We start from the raw sequence: 17425 nt of genomic DNA, 5'->3' as shown, positions 1-17425 counted from the left end.
AAGATGTCAGATATTAAGATGAGTACAACTTTTACATGTTTTGTGTGTGTGATTTGTTCGCTGACTTCGTTCGCACATGCGCGTGCGCATGTATGTGTGTGTGTGCGCGCGCCCATTTGTCTCATTAGACTAAAGTTGCCAATCTAATCACCATGAGAAAGACTCTGGAACGTTCCAAACGAACTCCCTAACCTTCACAACCCTGCCACCCCCCCACCCTGGCAACTCTACCAGACACACATACACACATACACACTAACACAAAAATATGCACTCACTCACTCGCACGCGCACACACACACACACACACACGGACACAAAACAAACACACACGCACACGCACACACCTCTCTACAACGTCGTCTCCGCTCCAGCAGGTGTGCTGGTCCACTTCCATCTCGCTCTCACACAGCATCTCTGGCAGCTCAGAGAGGAAGCCCTGGTACCTCTGGATGGAGCCCTGGAACTCCCTGGAACAACAACCAACAACAACCATGAGTCACACAGAAAGACCTGCTGTGCCCACCCTAATTTACAGTACAGAATAAGACAGAATAAAGCCATAATAAGAAATAATGTGTTTGTAATTAGAAATAATATGTTTTCATTAGACAGAAACAAACACAGTTATACCTTAATTATCCTACATTATGTTCTAATTAGAAATCGAATAAGGGCTCGAACACACTGCCCGACCGTTCTAGCCGATTGTGCTGTCGCCGACCATTTTTGGAGCTCGCCGACAAAAACAGAGATTTGCCGCAAGATTGGGCTGCTCGCCGAGGTTTTGCTTGTTTTGTGTGAAAAGCTCTGAGAGAAGATCTGGCCGCAATTATAGCGCTCTGCGATTTCTTCCCGAGCGTTTCTAGATATCTAGCAATTGATATTTGGCTCTGACCTGCATGAAAGACCTGCAAGGGCCCCCCATGCAGTGGTGGAAGACAGTGGTTCTCAACCTGTGGATTTTGGGGGGTCCCCAGATGATTAACTTAATGTGCAACATTGTTTTCTCACTCAACAGTAAATAAGTGTATAGAGGGTATCTGCACATTTCTAAAGTGACAATTTAAGGACTTTTTATTACATCTAAAATGACAAATTAAACATTGGCCAAATTTTCAAATATTAGACAGAAATTGTAAAAATAGCAGATCTACATGCTCACAACGCCTTGCCTTGCGTTGCGAGGCGTTGTGAGCATATATAGAATCGTGTTATACAAAATGTAATGCCTCAACTCTTAGTGCTCGTCAGAGAACTTTTAGGATTTAGAAGGCATTTGTAGAATGGCCCTCGGGTCTTTAATGGGTTAATGAATTTATCCCTGTCACTTTATCAGCTCCAAAAGCTACAAAACGACTAAGCGTTGCCAGGCGCACTGTCACTGTTACTGTTAGAGGATTGTTCAACACACTCTTTGACATCTCGCTGACAGTTGGTTTGTCGTCGAGCGCGAGCGTGTGTCCGCATGAGAGTGACGAGCGAGGAAAATGTGAAGGAAAATATCGTCGGTGTCGGGTGGAAACCTTGTAAGTCCAAAACCTTTCATTTTGTATTTATTGTTTTAAAAATGAACTAAACTAGTGAAAATAGTAGATCTACAAGCACACAACGTAGATCGGCTGTTCTCACTACTTTTGTATGATGAAGCAGGGCATTACTTGGTGAAAAAACATACAAACTTGAAACTTGGAGATACAAGGTTTCTGCCCGACAGTGACGATATAAAGGCTTTGGCTTAAAATGACAGGGAACTGGCTGACTTGTTTTCCCCCAGTTACAAGCAGGACTTGTGTGGAGAGAGAGAAAGGGAGTGGAAATGGTCAAACAAAAACATTATGATTCACTTCACTGCGTCATCGGAGTGCTGAAAAAGGTTGAAGCCGGCTCGACTTTGTTTCGCAGCTTTTGCCGTACGTCAGTTGTTTGTTGCAACCGTCAGGTCACAGTTACTATCAAAACCTCGACCAGCTGTCCGTCAGTCTGTCACACGTCACACTTTTGCCCTGCTCATATCTCTGCAACCGTTGGCCCGATCCATGCCAAATTTTGCACACACTCCTTGCCTGCCAAACCACAACCTCCAACTATCAATTCTCACATGACCCTCTTCTAGCACCACCATGAGGCTGATTCTTGCAAAACACATTTTTGGACACTGCTCCTACATATTTTGCCTTCAACATGGATCTGTCCCATATAGCGCCACCATCAGGACCGATTTTTTCAAACACATTTGTGGACACTGCTCCTACAGATTTTGCCCTAAAATCACGCTGCGACCTGACGGTCGCTTATCTCCCGATTAGGGAGTCTTACTGGTATCTTCATATCGCAGGCTTCCATGGACAACGCAGCCTGCATGCCGCTGCTAATGTGAGCGCAAAGCGTATCTAGTCTTACCTGGACAGTTTCTTCAGGCTGCGAGGCTTATCAGCTCTGGAACCTTTAAGTGGAAGAGACCTGAAAAATGCACACACATACAGGGTACGTGCAATGAGAATAAGTGGCCATGGAATTGGGAAAGAAGATCTGTAAAATCTTTTGACACACACACACGCACGCACGCACGCACGCACGCACGCACACACACACACACACACACACACACCTCCTGGGCTGTGACGGGAGTTCCTGAAGAGCAGCAGGACTGGGTGGGGTGGGCGGGGACACGGACGAGGTTCCAAAGGTCACTGATGTCGTCGCCGCGGGGGTCGCAGAGGTCACGGTGTTCGGGGTTGTTGACACGGTGACACCACCGGGCTCTAGGGGCCCGCACACTTTCTCCACCTGACAGTGGAGCGGGGGAGTTGGGAGGGAGGGGGGGGGGTTAATGGGTTAGGGCAGTGTTTCTCAACCTTTTTTCTGCATGGGTACACTTTTCATGTCCCAAGAATCCATGGGCACACCAACATAATACAGGGATGTAAATATCATCACTGTCAGGAAGAAACCTTGTATCTCCAAGTTTCAAATATGTACGTTTCTTTGCAAAGCAAAGCCCTGCTTCATCATACAAGGCTGTCGCACAACAGTAAGGCGTTGTGTGCTTGTAGATCGGCTGTTTTCACTAGTTTAAATCATTTTTAAAATGATAAATACAATACTGGCTTTCAAGCACTTTCAAGGGGCACACTTGACCCTTCTCAGGCCGGGGCACACCAAAGGTCCCCAGGCACAGTGGTTGAGAAACACTGGGTTAGGGAAGGGTTCCATTTGTAAAGAAAACATTTTCTTACCCACGTAAGCACTACTGTATGTACTTTGTCTCGCGACAAATAGCGAGAATAGCCGATCTTACAAGCTCACAATGCATTGCATCAGGAGGCGAAACATTTTGGACACATTTTGAATTAGAAAATAAGTTATATTTTCTTTCCCCCCAAAATAGGGATGCCAAAGGAAGCTTTAGATTTGAACCACTTCAACCATTATTTTATGCTTTAACTATTAAGAAATTGCAGATATATACGCTGCGAGCTTGTACCTACAGTAGATCTACTATATTCGAAACAGCGGGACTACGAAATATTGAGATTTTGCATATATATTACACCTTTTTATTCATTTCAACAATCATGTTTTTGTTCAGATTAGAATAAAATGTTTCCAGTGTGTGTGTGTGTGTGTGTGTGTGTGTGTGTGTGCGTGTGTGTGTGTGTGTGTGTGTGTGTGTGTGTGTGTGTGTGTGTGTGTGTGTGTGTGTGTGTGCGTGTGTGTGTGTGTGTGTGTGTGTGTGTGTGTGTGTGTGTGTGTGTGTGTGTGAGAGAGATTGTTTGTTTGTTTGTTTACCTCTGAGGAATCTACTCACAATGTACTGGAGTTGCATGGCTACTCTATCACCTTGTCTGTGAGTGTGAGTGTGCGTGTGTGTGTGAGTGTGTGAGTGTGTGGGCACGCGCGTGTTTGCTCAGAGATTAGCCACAGAAACTTTCTCATCACACCATCCTCTGTTGCATTCTGGGTAGTGGTTGTCCAGCCAACCAGTCTTTGTCTGGTGCTGGATCTGTATGCACACACACACACACACACACACACACACACACACACACACACACACACACACACACACACACACACACACACACACACACACGGACGCACTCTCGCTTGTGCACACACACACACACACACACACACACACACACACACACACACACATTGAGGGGACCCCAAATTCTGTATGGAGCAAACAGTTTTTAGCCTATCTAGGTGCAAAGCTGTAGTGAGACAATCACTATCGTATGCTAAAAGAAATGTCTTCTGTCTCCACTGCATTATTGTGGCTTGTAAATAAGGATGTTTTAATATCATAAACTCACCCCAAATGGACTAATTGTTCAGTAGAAAGAGCTTATATAGCTAATATCCATTCCAATTCTTATGTCGTGAGGTTTGACTTTGTCCACATTGGCCAAACTTCACGGGACGCTTAGTGAAATGAACACATAAATAGCACCGCTCACTTCACACTGGGAGTGTTTTATTTTTTACAATATGCTCACCGTGGCTGTGATGCGGGGCCCGTGCAGCTGAGCGTGCAGTATGGCATCATTTACATGGTTTCGGACCGCTAGCAGCGCCAACTCCATGCTGGGGTGGCCACTGCTAGTTGCTAGCAGAGCGGCTAGCCGTTGGAGCAGTACCACTAACGACCCCCAGGGGGAGCCCAGCTCTGACACTCCCACCTAACGAGATAAGGATGAGAGAGGAAGAGGTGGAGGAAGGAAGGAGAGAAGGAGAACGTGACGTGGTGCCAGCCAGGACAGAGGCTAAAGAAGACAGAACGTTGACTTAAAGGAGTAGTTCACCCCCAAAATGACTTTTTCTCTATTGATTACTCATGCCATGGAGACTTGAGTTCAATAATATTTTTTGTATTTGTCGCATTCCTAAGACAAAAATGTGATTATAGAAAATGTACTCCCATTAATTCCGGATGGGGACCCAAATGCATGACCCGGGATGGGGAAACCATCAGGTTTACTATAATAAAATTTTTTGTCTTATGAATGTGACAAAAAACAAAAAATATTATTGAACTCATCAAGTCTCCATGGCGTGAGAAATCAATAGAAAAAAAGTAATTTACTCCTTTAACATAATTCCTAAACGAGTGAATGCCTACAATGTTAGGTAAAATCTTGAAAATGTTCAATTGAAAGTGACACATGCACACATGCACACACGCGCGCACACACACACACACACACACACACACACACACACACACAGACGCATGCATACACACGCCGCACACATGTGCACGTGCACGTGCACGTGCACACACACACACACACACACACACACACACACACACACACACACACACACACACACACTACACACACACACACACACACACACACACACACACACTACACACACACACACACACACACACACACACACACACACACACACACACACACACACACACACACACGCACACACACACACACACACACACACACACACACACACTATACTTACCAGACATCCTCTCATGACGTTGACACACAGTCCCGTGCAGGGCCGTATCAGCGTGAGCCCTCTGCAGTGGGAACAGTACTGCATCCGCACCAAGCCCTGCACACATTCTCGGGAGAGCCCCACCCTCTCCGTGGCGTTCACCACCTCCCCGGCCAGCCTCAGCAGCAGGTTCATGGCCCGGCCGCTCCCCAGGGCCCGGGCCAGGCTGCCCGCCAGGAGGCGAGGGTGAGGCCCGAACGGACTGACGTCCTGACGCGTCAGCCTCAGGCAGTCGTCGTGGTTGGCGGAGGAGGGGTGAAAAGGAGGGTCTCTGATTGGCCTGCTGCCGTGGCCAATCCCGGGGTTGAGCAGGCGGCGGTAGACCAATGGGAAGAGGTCGTTGTAGAAGCGGTGCACGGCGCGCTCCAGCGAGGCGTCGGGGTCTCCGGAGAGGTGGAGTCCGATGCCGTTGAACAGCTGAGACACCAGGGGGCGACAGTCGGTGGCCAGAGGGGCGTAGACTTCGTCAAAGAGAGTACTGGTCAGGTTAGAGGTGAAGGAGACGAGTGAGTCAAAGGTCTCTGGAAAGATGGAGGGCAGGAGAGGGTGACAAGGAAAAGAGAACAGAGCCTAATATTCATACATCAATATACAATGCAAGAAAGAAAGAGAATGGATTGGAGCCAATAGAATTGACAATGGACATTCACTAAACCAATGTTTCTCAAACTTTCACATTTCAAGGTCTCCCCTTAACTCTGACAGTATACAAATGGAACCAAATGAGGTTCCATTTGTATACTGTCAAGAGTTACAGACTTGTATGAGTCAATTTAGACCCCCCTAAAGGAACCCACAGAGTCCCTGGAATCCACTTTGAGAAACACTGCAATAAACTAATCCAAATTTTAATATTGTGGTGTTTTATTTTTTACTGGCAATCAGAAACATCCAAACCATGGGATAATCTAAAGTGCGACTTAAATTAAACCATGATGAAATCTTGTTTTAATTGTGTCATTTTCAAACGTAACCTCTTTTACCAAAAGGGGACGTGGTGATGTATGGCACCGCAACACATGGGCCTGCCTGAACCCTCCCTGATGCATGCAGGCCTTTGTTTGGAAAAGCTGTGCCCTTTATAGTTTATAGGCTCCTCTGCAAACATGCGGTTGGGAATGGTGGCATTTTGCAAGCTTCCCATGAGAGTTATTGACTAATCTGACTCAAAGGGACACTTCAGCCAATGGATTTCACCAGTAGTGACCGAGCACCCACTTTACTAGTGTTTAAGTGTCCTTTCAAAGAAACTTTCATTCTCTGATGGCTTAATCTCAAAAGGTTGGCCCCTTAAGCACCTTACAGATGGGGCGCGGTTGCCGTGGTCTTTCTCGCTTGGATCAGCGGGGAATCGCACCGCGGTGGAGAAACAAACACAATCGCTCCGCGAGTAAACGCCGGGCAGTATTTCACAAAGATGACCACAATCCAGCTCTGCATGAACGAGCACGCACGTGGGAATTTCACGGGACTGCGCCCGCTCATCTCTCCATGCCTCAAATTCTTCGCGCATCCCAAATAATCATCCGCCTCTCATTGAAAATGAATTACAAGGGCGCATCCCCCCCGTCTGAAAGGGCCACACAATTCTTAAGTCTTGGAATATATGAATGTCAGGTCTGGAAAGGATGATGCCTTCATCATATCAACATGGCTTCTGGAAAGAACTTTAATCACCTTCATCCTTCTGTCCCTATTCTGGACATCATCATGTCATAATAATGGAGGCACTCTTGAACTGTAGGTCGTACAATCAATAAAACACAACTCCCCATATAGGCCCGCTCATTTCCACCATTTTTCATGTTGCTCAAAACACACTTTTTGCTACTATTCCTACAGATTTTGTCAAAACTTCACACAAATCAGTACACATTATCTCTGGAGTTATGTGATCAAGTTATGTGATGCAGGCCTTTGTTTAGAAAAGCTGGACCCTTTGCAGGCTCCTCTGCAAACGGTTGCAGAGGAGCCTATGCAACCGTTGGGAATGGTGGCGTTTTGCAAGCTTCCCATGAGAGTTATTGACTAATCTGACACAAAGGGACATTTCACCAGTATTGACCGACTACCCACTTTACTAGTGTTAAAGTGTCCTTTCAAAGAAACTTTAATTCTCTGATGAGCCCGCTCATTTCCACCATTTTTCATTTTCCTCAAAACACACTTTTTGCTACTATTCTTACAGATTTAGTCCAAAATCACACAACTCGGTACACATTATCTCTGGAGTTATGTGATCAAAAAGTATTCGTCACATTGTTTACATCGCATTCCGATTGGCTATGATTGGCTTCCAGAATTTGCAGGTGGGGCCCGTTTTGCCCAGAATGACCGAAATCATGAACATGATCAGAGAGAGGTCTGATATGCCCCAAATCACACGTTGAAGGGCCTTGAAACAACGCTGGGCCAAAAATGATTTCCTTTACACCCAGGGGAACCACAAATACTACAATTGATATCACTGTTGCAGAAGTGTGAATTTCTTCACCAAATTAGGCACGCATGCTCTCATACGTCGGATGACAATGACCATAGGGCTGTCACGATTATAACATTTTACATGACGATTAATTGTCACTCAATTAACTGCGATTAACGATTTAATTGTGTTTTTGTCGTTGACAATCACATTACTGTTTGGCTTTTAGGCTTTGAAGTTGCACATGGTAGATATGACACATAACCTAAATATACAAAGAAATGACTGACATAATTGAAACTTTATACTTAAAAAACATTAGCCGATCTACAAGATCACAACGTGTCGCGATGCGAAGCGTTGTGGGCTTGTAGATCTGCTATTTCCAAATTTTGTTTTACTTAAAAAACATATACCGGTATGAAAGTTTTTCAACATGGAAACGATTATGACGATTATGAAAAATAATCGCGATTATGTCAAATAATTGCGATTAGACGATTATTATGTAATAATTGTGACAGCCCTATTTTCTAGTGTGTGTACTGCCACCACCCCAGCCATCTGCATCGCGGCAGCTTTCAGACTTATAAAAAGAAACACGGGTGACCAGTCAGTCTCAGTCTCAGTGTCCTTGAGCTGACTGGCAGCGCACGGTCCAAAATAGCACACAAAATGAATTCATCCTCCTGCCACTCAATTTCAACGTCCACTTTTCCACATTCAGGTGGTAATGAGAGGCCTGATCTCGTGACTGTGCTTCCTATGTAAGTCAATGCCCAACTAGCACAGTGGACTTCTCCCGCTGCTTACAGAAAGGATTGTGTGTCTGCACTGCAGGAGCGAGTGTGTGTGTGTGTGTGTGTGTGTGTGTGTGTGTGTGTGTGTGTGTGTGTGTGTGTGTGTGTGTGTGTGTGTGTGTGTGTGTGTGTGTGTGTTTGTTTGAACAGGGGTGTCACAAGGGGGGGGGGGGGGGGGGACTGAGTTACTAGGGCCCAAGGTGGAGGGGCCTTAACTATTTTATACTTTAGCTATTGAAAAATATCAGATATACAAGCTCACAGCGTGGCACCGAGTGCCGCGCTGCGAGCTTGTAGATCTGCTGTTTTTTAAGCGAACATTTGTAACTAAATTTTTGCTTCTGGGGGGTCCCTGGAACTAAATATTTTGAGATGGGGGTCCGTGGCCAAATACATATCATTTTGGGGGTCCTTCACTTGAAAAGGTTTGAGCACCACTGACACAGAAACATGGGTTTTTCAAAAAACCCATGAAATATTCAAAGACTTGCACAAATTTTCACGATTTTTCAAAAATAGCAGATCTACAAGCTCGAAGTGCTGTGAGCTTGTATATCTGCTATTTTTCAATAGTTAAATCACAAAAAGTGTGTGAATCCTTGTACCCATGGCCCAGAATTTGGTGCGACGCCCCTGTGTTTGAGACCAGTGGACTCTACAGAGAGTGAGGTCAGTCTGATGGCATTCTGACAGACAGAGAAGAGGCAACAACTGGCACAGAGAAAGACAGAGGGGTGAGAGAGACAAGGGTAGAGGGGAGGGGACGAGAGAGGAAGAGAGCGTGTACAGAAGAGAGAGAGAGAGAGAGGGAGAGAGAGGGAAGAGGGGGAGTGGGGAGGAAGGGGTGATGGACAGAGAGCTTTTGAGGATTAAACCTGATCCCGACTGTTGTCTTTGAGATGCCTGTGTGTCTGTAACTTTCACTGAGGCACTCAGCCTGTCAGTGTGTGTGTGTGTGGGGGGGGGGGGGGGGGGGGGGTGCACTGCTAACAGATCAGTGTTCCACTGTCAGCTCTGGCTGTGGCCATTCTTTGAGTGACAGCAATTAATCACTCACACATTTGCAATAAAAAGGCTTTTTACTAGACAATACACAGATATGACAAAGTCTCTGCATTAAAAACGTGAATGGGGGGAGGCAGTGTCTGGGGTGATGACAGTTTGAGGGAGAGGAGGGGGGGGGGGGGGTATTGAGGGGCAAAGCTTGTCCAAACAGCATACAGCGCAGTACTTCATGCTTCTGTTTGTGTGTACGTGCGTGCGTGTGTGTGTGTGTGTGTGTGTGTGTGTGTGTGTGTGTGTGCGTGCGTGCGTGCGTGCGTGCGTGCGTGCGTGCGTGCGTGCGTGTGGTGTGTGTGTGTGTGTGTGTGTGTGTGCGTGTGCGTGCACGTGCGTATCCATTCATGCATGTGTCCTAGCAACAGCAGCTCAAATACAACGGCATCGAGTGACAGGAGCGAGATTACTCTGGAGTCATGTGATTACTTTTTCACCCTCTGTGATTGGGCAGGGAGGGAGGGCACACGGCTCTTACAGTACCAGAACATACAGTAGACACACACACACACACACACACACACACACACACACACACACACACACACACACGTGCGCGTGCAGTCCTACCATCCTAACAGTAATCCACTGGGTGTAAATAGAGCCTTCACAAGGTGGCATTTGACTACAGCCCCACTGGGCATGTCTCAGTTGGCCCAGAGGCCCTCAATCAATGAGCCACAGAGTTCATTAGACTCAGCTGTTAGCCAAAATCAGTGTCATGAAGGTTTTCATTTAATAATTCCGTTTAAAATGCCATCAACTTTTCTTTTTATAAAGACTTAATTGATAGCACGGTCGAAAGGGCTTTCTAAACATCGTGACCGTTAATAAAAACAATGGATTGCATTTTTATAGTGCATTTCTAAGCACTCAAAGCGCTTTACAACGGTCCACTCATTGATACATTGGGAGGTCAACGGCAGCGTCCTCACTTCCCACATTCACACACCAATGGTGATAAGCTAGCTCCGACCGACTTATTGCAGGCAATTGAGGGGAAGCGAACCCGGGCACCTAGTGCGAGTGCCACAATTTCAGCTGCTGAGCTAAAGGCTATAGGGCCCTATTTTCCTTCTTGCGCAATATCATGGCACAGGGAAATCTCGCTCTTTCGAACAACCGTCATTTCGACAAAGGAGCGTCGGGAGGGTTAGCGACTCACCCCACGGAGGTTAGGGTAAGGGTAAGGGTTTGGGTTGGGTGTCGAAAAGATGACACATAGTAACAGCGAAACGCTCCCCCATGGCACTACCCGCTACCCGTTTGCGGCTGCAGAGTTAAACAGCACAACACTTCTGAATTAAGTGATTGTGAATGCGATTGTCATTACACAATTTTACTGTAATCCACAAAAGTGTGACTGTTATTTCCTTGAGTCAATACGTTTTATTTTTTATCAGCAGTTGACAGTTAAATTTACTAGTAAGACGCCTCAGGGCGCCAATTCTTGGCTATCTGGCCATGTGATGTATATCGGACCAGTTACCCGATCTCAACAGTGCCTGTTGAGATTGGCAGAACATGCCCATATATGGGCATTACCAAATATGGGCATAGAACGGACAAGGACGTAATTAATTTGCAAGTGTGATCTGGGAATGCACAGATATGCCCTTAATATTGATGACACTGGGACACGGATCGCCATATATGGGCATAAACCGGACAAGGATGTAATTCATTTGCAAGTGTGATCTGGGAATGCCCATATATGGGCATGTTCTGACATCACATTGTCGACTATATATGGGCATAAAATATATGGGCATACAAGGGACATCAAGCCAGAGCGTGCATGATGTCAGAGCAGCAAACCCATTCTGTTAAGAGTGGTTCCCCTGACATCACAGTAACATCAGCGTGATGTCACAATGACAAGGGTACCAATAGACTGTAAAAATGTGTACTGACTGACTGACACATACAGACAGACAGACAGACGGAGACAAGCTGCGACATTTCTCTTAAAGGCAATGGCATCTGGCACGCTGACTGGTTTTATTAATGTAACGCCCATATCACACCTATGACTAATCTAACAGGTAGCGCAGTTTTTTTTAGGGATATTTTAGGCTGGTGTCAGAAGATAGCAACTTGGCCACAGGAACGCCCCTTGTGCCATTCTAAATCCCCATGCAGTGGGTATTAAAGGCCACTTGGGTGCAAATGGGGCTCAAAGCCTGCTTGGCCAGAGGACAATTTGCACTTTGACCTTCATGCTATACTCCTGTTCAACCAGTAGTGGTGCTAAATCCAAATTTCTCAGTAGCAGAGGTAGACCAAAATGCAACCACTGCAGTTGTACTTACATACATATACATAAAGTATATAGATTGTATTATCCTACTCTTCAATACAGATTGGTCAAAAATAACGTTTATTCACCAAATTAGCAGGATTTTACAGTGTAGAATGGGGTTCCAGGGTTTTAAATAAAGGGAAAATGGGGAAAATTGTTAAATTCAAATCAAACTGGGGTTCCTTGAAATCCAAAGGAAGATATAATCACTGCTCTAGACTAATGGGGTCTCCAACTGTGGTCCAAGAACACTAGGACCATATAAAGAGTCACAGTTATTTAATTTCTATGTAGTTCAATGAGAGATTCACCATGGATTTCAAGCTCTGCGTTATCACCAGTATTAGATGAGTTCAAATAGACACTTGACCACATTGACTGGAGTCCTTAGGGGTCTATACATGGCCCCTCCTTTTTTCCCTCTATAACAAATCTCTTTGTTGAAAATAGCAGATCTGCTATTTGCGGCCATTTTTATATTTACAGTCAGGGACAGTAGGTTAACAGAAGATAAAACAACACATTCTATGGCAGCAGGACCTGAGATAAAAGATACTGTCATATTCACCATCACTCGCAAACACACACACACACACACACACACACACACACACACACACACACACACACACACACACACACACACACACACACACACACACACACACACACACACACACTCTCTCTCTCTCTCTCTCTCTCTCTCTCTCTCTCTCTCTCTCTCTCTCTCTCTCTCTCCCGCTCTCACACACACACACACACACACACACACATTATGCACTCGCCACTCGCACATGCGCATCCCGCACACACACGCGCAGGCAGGCTAGTGAATAGTGTTGAGAGACAAGTGGACAAGCAGAGTATTCTTCCTCCTATTCAGAGCAGCCCGTTAGAGACCGGCTGTTACCCATAGCAACAACGCCTTGCCAGGGATACACACTGAATGTAAACATTCTCTAGCCCTGCACTCTCTCGTTGGTCCAGAACAAAACCTTATTACCACACAGACGGAGAGAGAGGCACACAGAGAGAGGGTGTAGAGAGTAGTAACAACGTTTTCCGCTTCTCTCACTGAGAGTTTGCTCGCTCAAAGAGTCAATCGAACATTGGTTGTTTGTTTGGCTAGCCACTGTGGCGCCGCACAAAATAAACAGGAGTACACTACCACAAACAAACCAGGAGTTTCAAGATGAACCGACACAATACTAATGATGAGAGATGCAACGACAGCCCTGACTGATACATCAAAGTGCTGTTACCACAGGCATTATCAGCAGACATTTCATTAAGAGTTTTAATTGGTCAAGTATTGACATTGGCTCCCATCCATGCAGTAGATGTAATTGGTTGTTTGAAAAGCACAAGTTGAGATAGAAACAATTTAACAAAGAGGTTTGTTGTCTGACTGAGGAATGATAGGAAATAAAAGTTATTCAGCCTTTTCAAAGGAATGCAAACATATTGTAAGTTCACATTGTATTACATTGTATACCAATTATAGGCCTGGCATGTACATTGTGTACATACCATCTGTCGGGTGGAAACCTCATATGTCCAAAACTGTTACTTTCAGGATTCAACAATAGCAAAAGTAACAGATGTACAAGCATGTGGGTCTGCTACTTATAAAGGCTTTTGTGTGACACTGTAGTGTGATCAAGTTGGCCATTAATTTACGAAAATACACAAAAAGATAAAACATGAAGATAACAGGTTTCTGCCCGACAGCAACGATACGCTGTTCTCTGTGCTAGTGAGTTTGTTTCTGAAAGAACACAGCTTCATGTCTGAGTGCACACTAATTAGAAAGTGTAGCCGCTGCACTCTCATTCAGACGTTGGTATCGTTGCCCAAAATAGATGGGCTGGAATTTCACCGGAATCCTGCCTAATCTATCTATAGAACAACTGACAAGCTGATACATTTCCCCCCTCTAAAAGCAGTGCTTCCCAAACATAAGATTTGCGAGCCATATTGGGTCACAGACCAGTTTTCATGGATCGTGACTCGTGAGTACATTTCCTCCTTTTCCGACCCAAAGCTTTTCGTTTTTTCAAAGTTTTCCCCGAAATGTTAAGTGTGTAGTAATGTAAGTGTGGGTCTCGAGCTGAAAGCATTTGGGAACCGCTGCTCTTTGCTTTATTCTCTACCCTCTGGTCTTACCGCGGTAGGCCCTGGTATGTCCAGTAATCAAGTATTTGAGCTCGAAGCTGTAGGATCGCATCTTCTGCTGTGTCTCACTGCGAACGGCAGCCACATAGCTGTCTTCCATCTTACTGGTACAGCAGCTGGGACCGGTGTGCATGCACACTCTGAGAGACTCACCTGAGACACAGAGAGAAGATGGAGCAATTAATAAAATAAAATAAAATAAAATAAAATAAAGTTAAATTAAATACAATTAAATTAAATTAAATTAAATAGACAATGAGGTCTATTTTGAACATGCAAATAAGAGCAACTCTTAAGGAAATTCCGGCTTTTTCATTAAGAGATGGAGGCGTGACCAATTGCAATTTTGCTATTATGCTATCAGTATTTTGCACACTACGGGAAGGCGATGTGCAAAAAGGCTCTGAATTAGTCATGGGCGTGTTTGGGCGTTAATTTAATCAAACCAATAAGAGTGGTGGCTGTCATTCCCTTTAAAAGCCTTAAGAGCTAAAGGACAAATGACAACAACAACAAGTATGCTCCCCAAATGCGGTAGCCAAGCGGATCTTAGTGATTCATGTGTTGTGTAATGTCCCAACATTACACGGTTTCATTTTACGCTCTCAGGAGTTAAAGATCTAACAAGGATCCATTTGGTTACCAACTCTCCGTCATTTAGCTGGACCACCTGCAACCCCCTCAAGGATCCCTGGAGGTCCCCGGACCACTGGTGAATGGATTGAAACTGGAGTGGGGGGCTTTCATGCATGCGTGGCCATCACCGGCCGATGTTTCGTTTTCGCTTGCTATCTTTTGTACACAATACAGTCACGGCTGGTATCGGAAGGGAAAGTAGGCTACCCAAGTAATATGGGGATTTTTTTTATTTTAGAAATCTGTTCAGAATTGACTGAGATATGGGTCATGATGCCAAGAGTGGTCAATGGTAAAATGGATTTGAAGCCACATCTCCGTCAATTCTAAGGCGATTTTTAAAATAAATCCCCATACTCCTTTGGATGCCTACTTTCCTTTCCGGTACCAGCCGTGACTGTATTGTGTACAAAAGCAAGCGAAAACGAAACATCTGCCCGATGGCCACAATCCTGCATGGATATGAAAGCCCCCTAAATCGTGTATTAGCTTGATCTCGTTTGATAGTGAGACAATACAGTGACGGCTGGTACAAAACAAGAATGTACACTTCCCAGGGGATATGTGGAAGTTCAAATTTTAAAGAACGGATCAGAATTGACTGAGATGGGGCCGAGTCAATCTGCTGTGTCCTTATCCAACCAAATGGGCCCGCGTTGGGACCATAGACTGTAAAAAAAATATGGACGATGCGAAGCCATTGGTTTCTATGCTGCGAAAATTGTGTTTTTTTTGTCCCTTGTATGGGTGTAGCCATCATTGTTTTAATGGTACCCCAGGAATCACAAGGAATGCTTTTGCCTGCCAACGGTCATGTGGAACCGCAGGGATACATGGGAGAATGTGGTGTTGAGCCTCTCGAAATAAAGCACACGAAGAACACAGCCGGCTGGTATCAGTTTAGTTGACCACTCCCCCCGCAAATTTATCATCAATTTTAACATAAATGGGACCATATTTGCACAAAACGCATATCATGGTGATTGAAAGGGAGTTTTTCACTAGCGACAGGAACCATAAAGTATTTATGACAACGTTTATTAAGGTTAGAAAATCAAAGGGGAAAACGAATGGGGTCCAATGTAGACAAATTCTTTTTGGTACCTCGTGGGGGGAAAACAGCGCAACTAGCGGCCAAACAAAGGAAGTTTTAGTTCCGTATTGGATTCGTTTTAAATCGGTGGAACTATGCCCCTGGTTGGGACTTGGGAACATGCCATGGGAAGCCACTGAGGAGGCGCGCTCTATCTTGTGGCCAAATAAACATTTCTGTTTGTGCTCAAACATGGTCTGACCACCTCTAAAATGTATATGGTATGCCTTAAGTTTTTTAAGTCAAGGTTCATAATAGCATGTCATCCCATTGTGCCCCTTAAATAACATATAAACACTCCCCCGTGCATTAAACAGACAGAAGAAGAGGGTGAGAGAGAAAGAGATCAGTGAGTGCACATTTCAAAACATCCAATAAAGCAAGATACAGTATGTTGTTTTTTTCCGCCATTCATGATAAATTCTGAAAACATTAGAACATTTTCGCCTACAATTACACATCCAAAAATATTGTTCTTTTTTCTTTTCCCCCTGAAAAGTAACTGTTTCGGACAAAGAAAGAAATACCTTTGCTGCATCAAAAGTAACAAACAAACTATATATATATAAAAAAAAAGACATTGGCCAAATTGTCAAATAATATAAGAAAGAGGCAAAATGTGTTGCAAGGTGTTGTGAGCTTGTAGAACTGCTATTTTCCCAATATTTATCTGTGGAACCGAGTCAAACTAAATTGAAAGCCCCAACTCCTTAGCCTGCCGTGGCCAGACTAATAATTTGCAACGGCAGATTTGTCTGGTTACCAGGCTATCATGTCCTACATTCCAAATGCTTATCAATGTGGGGGTCCCCACTAGTTCAAATATGATTATTTTGGTGGGTCACAGCCTGAAAAGAAACACTGTCATAGATCAGTAGTTCTCAAACGCATTTGTTTCAAGGACCCCCAAATTGATATATCTCTACTAACGGGCAGAAACCTACTAAATCATGTCGATAAACATGTTTTCACTGCCTAATCAAAGAGATACTTGCATGTCATTATATTATCATCACTTTACCCAGATCCAGCTGAAGTGGAGTTAGTTGGTTTTTGACTAGTCATGTGGAGATAGTTGTTATGTCCATCATCGATTAGTATGACTGAGCCGAGTTCAAAAATGTTCAGAAGTATCAGATGTACAAGCTCGCAGCACGGCAAGTGACATGATATGAGTTGTAGATCTGCTATTTTTGACTAGCCAACATATGGATAAAGTGGTTAGAATTGTGATGCTGAATCAACTACTTTTGCTGGGGACCACTTTTGGAACCCCCCACAAGGACCCCTAGGGGTCCTCAGACCCCACTTTTAGAACCACTGAGCTATGCAACAGTCCAACATGCTAGCACACATCAACACCTCAATAACAGACAGGGTTTCAAATCCTGCAGGTGTGGTCAATT

General features: G+C 44.7%; 1 protein-coding gene across 1 annotated transcript in view; it reads right to left on the bottom strand.

Moving 5' to 3' along the window:
- The window catches only part of gpc5b (glypican 5b), a 62811-nt gene that overhangs the window by 42932 nt on the left and 2454 nt on the right, over positions 1–17425 (bottom strand). Inside the window, exons 2-7 of the mRNA XM_080722947.1 lie at positions 14282–14443; positions 5494–6053; positions 4506–4688; positions 2612–2790; positions 2404–2463; positions 348–470 (exon numbers count right to left, since the gene is read on the bottom strand). Coding sequence (XP_080579073.1) covers positions 348–470; positions 2404–2463; positions 2612–2790; positions 4506–4688; positions 5494–6053; positions 14282–14443 — 1267 coding nt within the window. The remainder of the gene's footprint in view (positions 1–347; positions 471–2403; positions 2464–2611; positions 2791–4505; positions 4689–5493; positions 6054–14281; positions 14444–17425) is intronic.

Source organism: Nannobrachium achirus, assembly GCF_963921795.1.
Source record: "Nannobrachium achirus genome assembly, chromosome: 1".
NCBI classification, from domain to species: domain Eukaryota; kingdom Metazoa; phylum Chordata; class Actinopteri; order Myctophiformes; family Myctophidae; genus Nannobrachium; species Nannobrachium achirus.
Note: the sequence above shows the minus strand (reverse complement) of the source record. Positions and strands in the feature narration are given on the sequence as shown.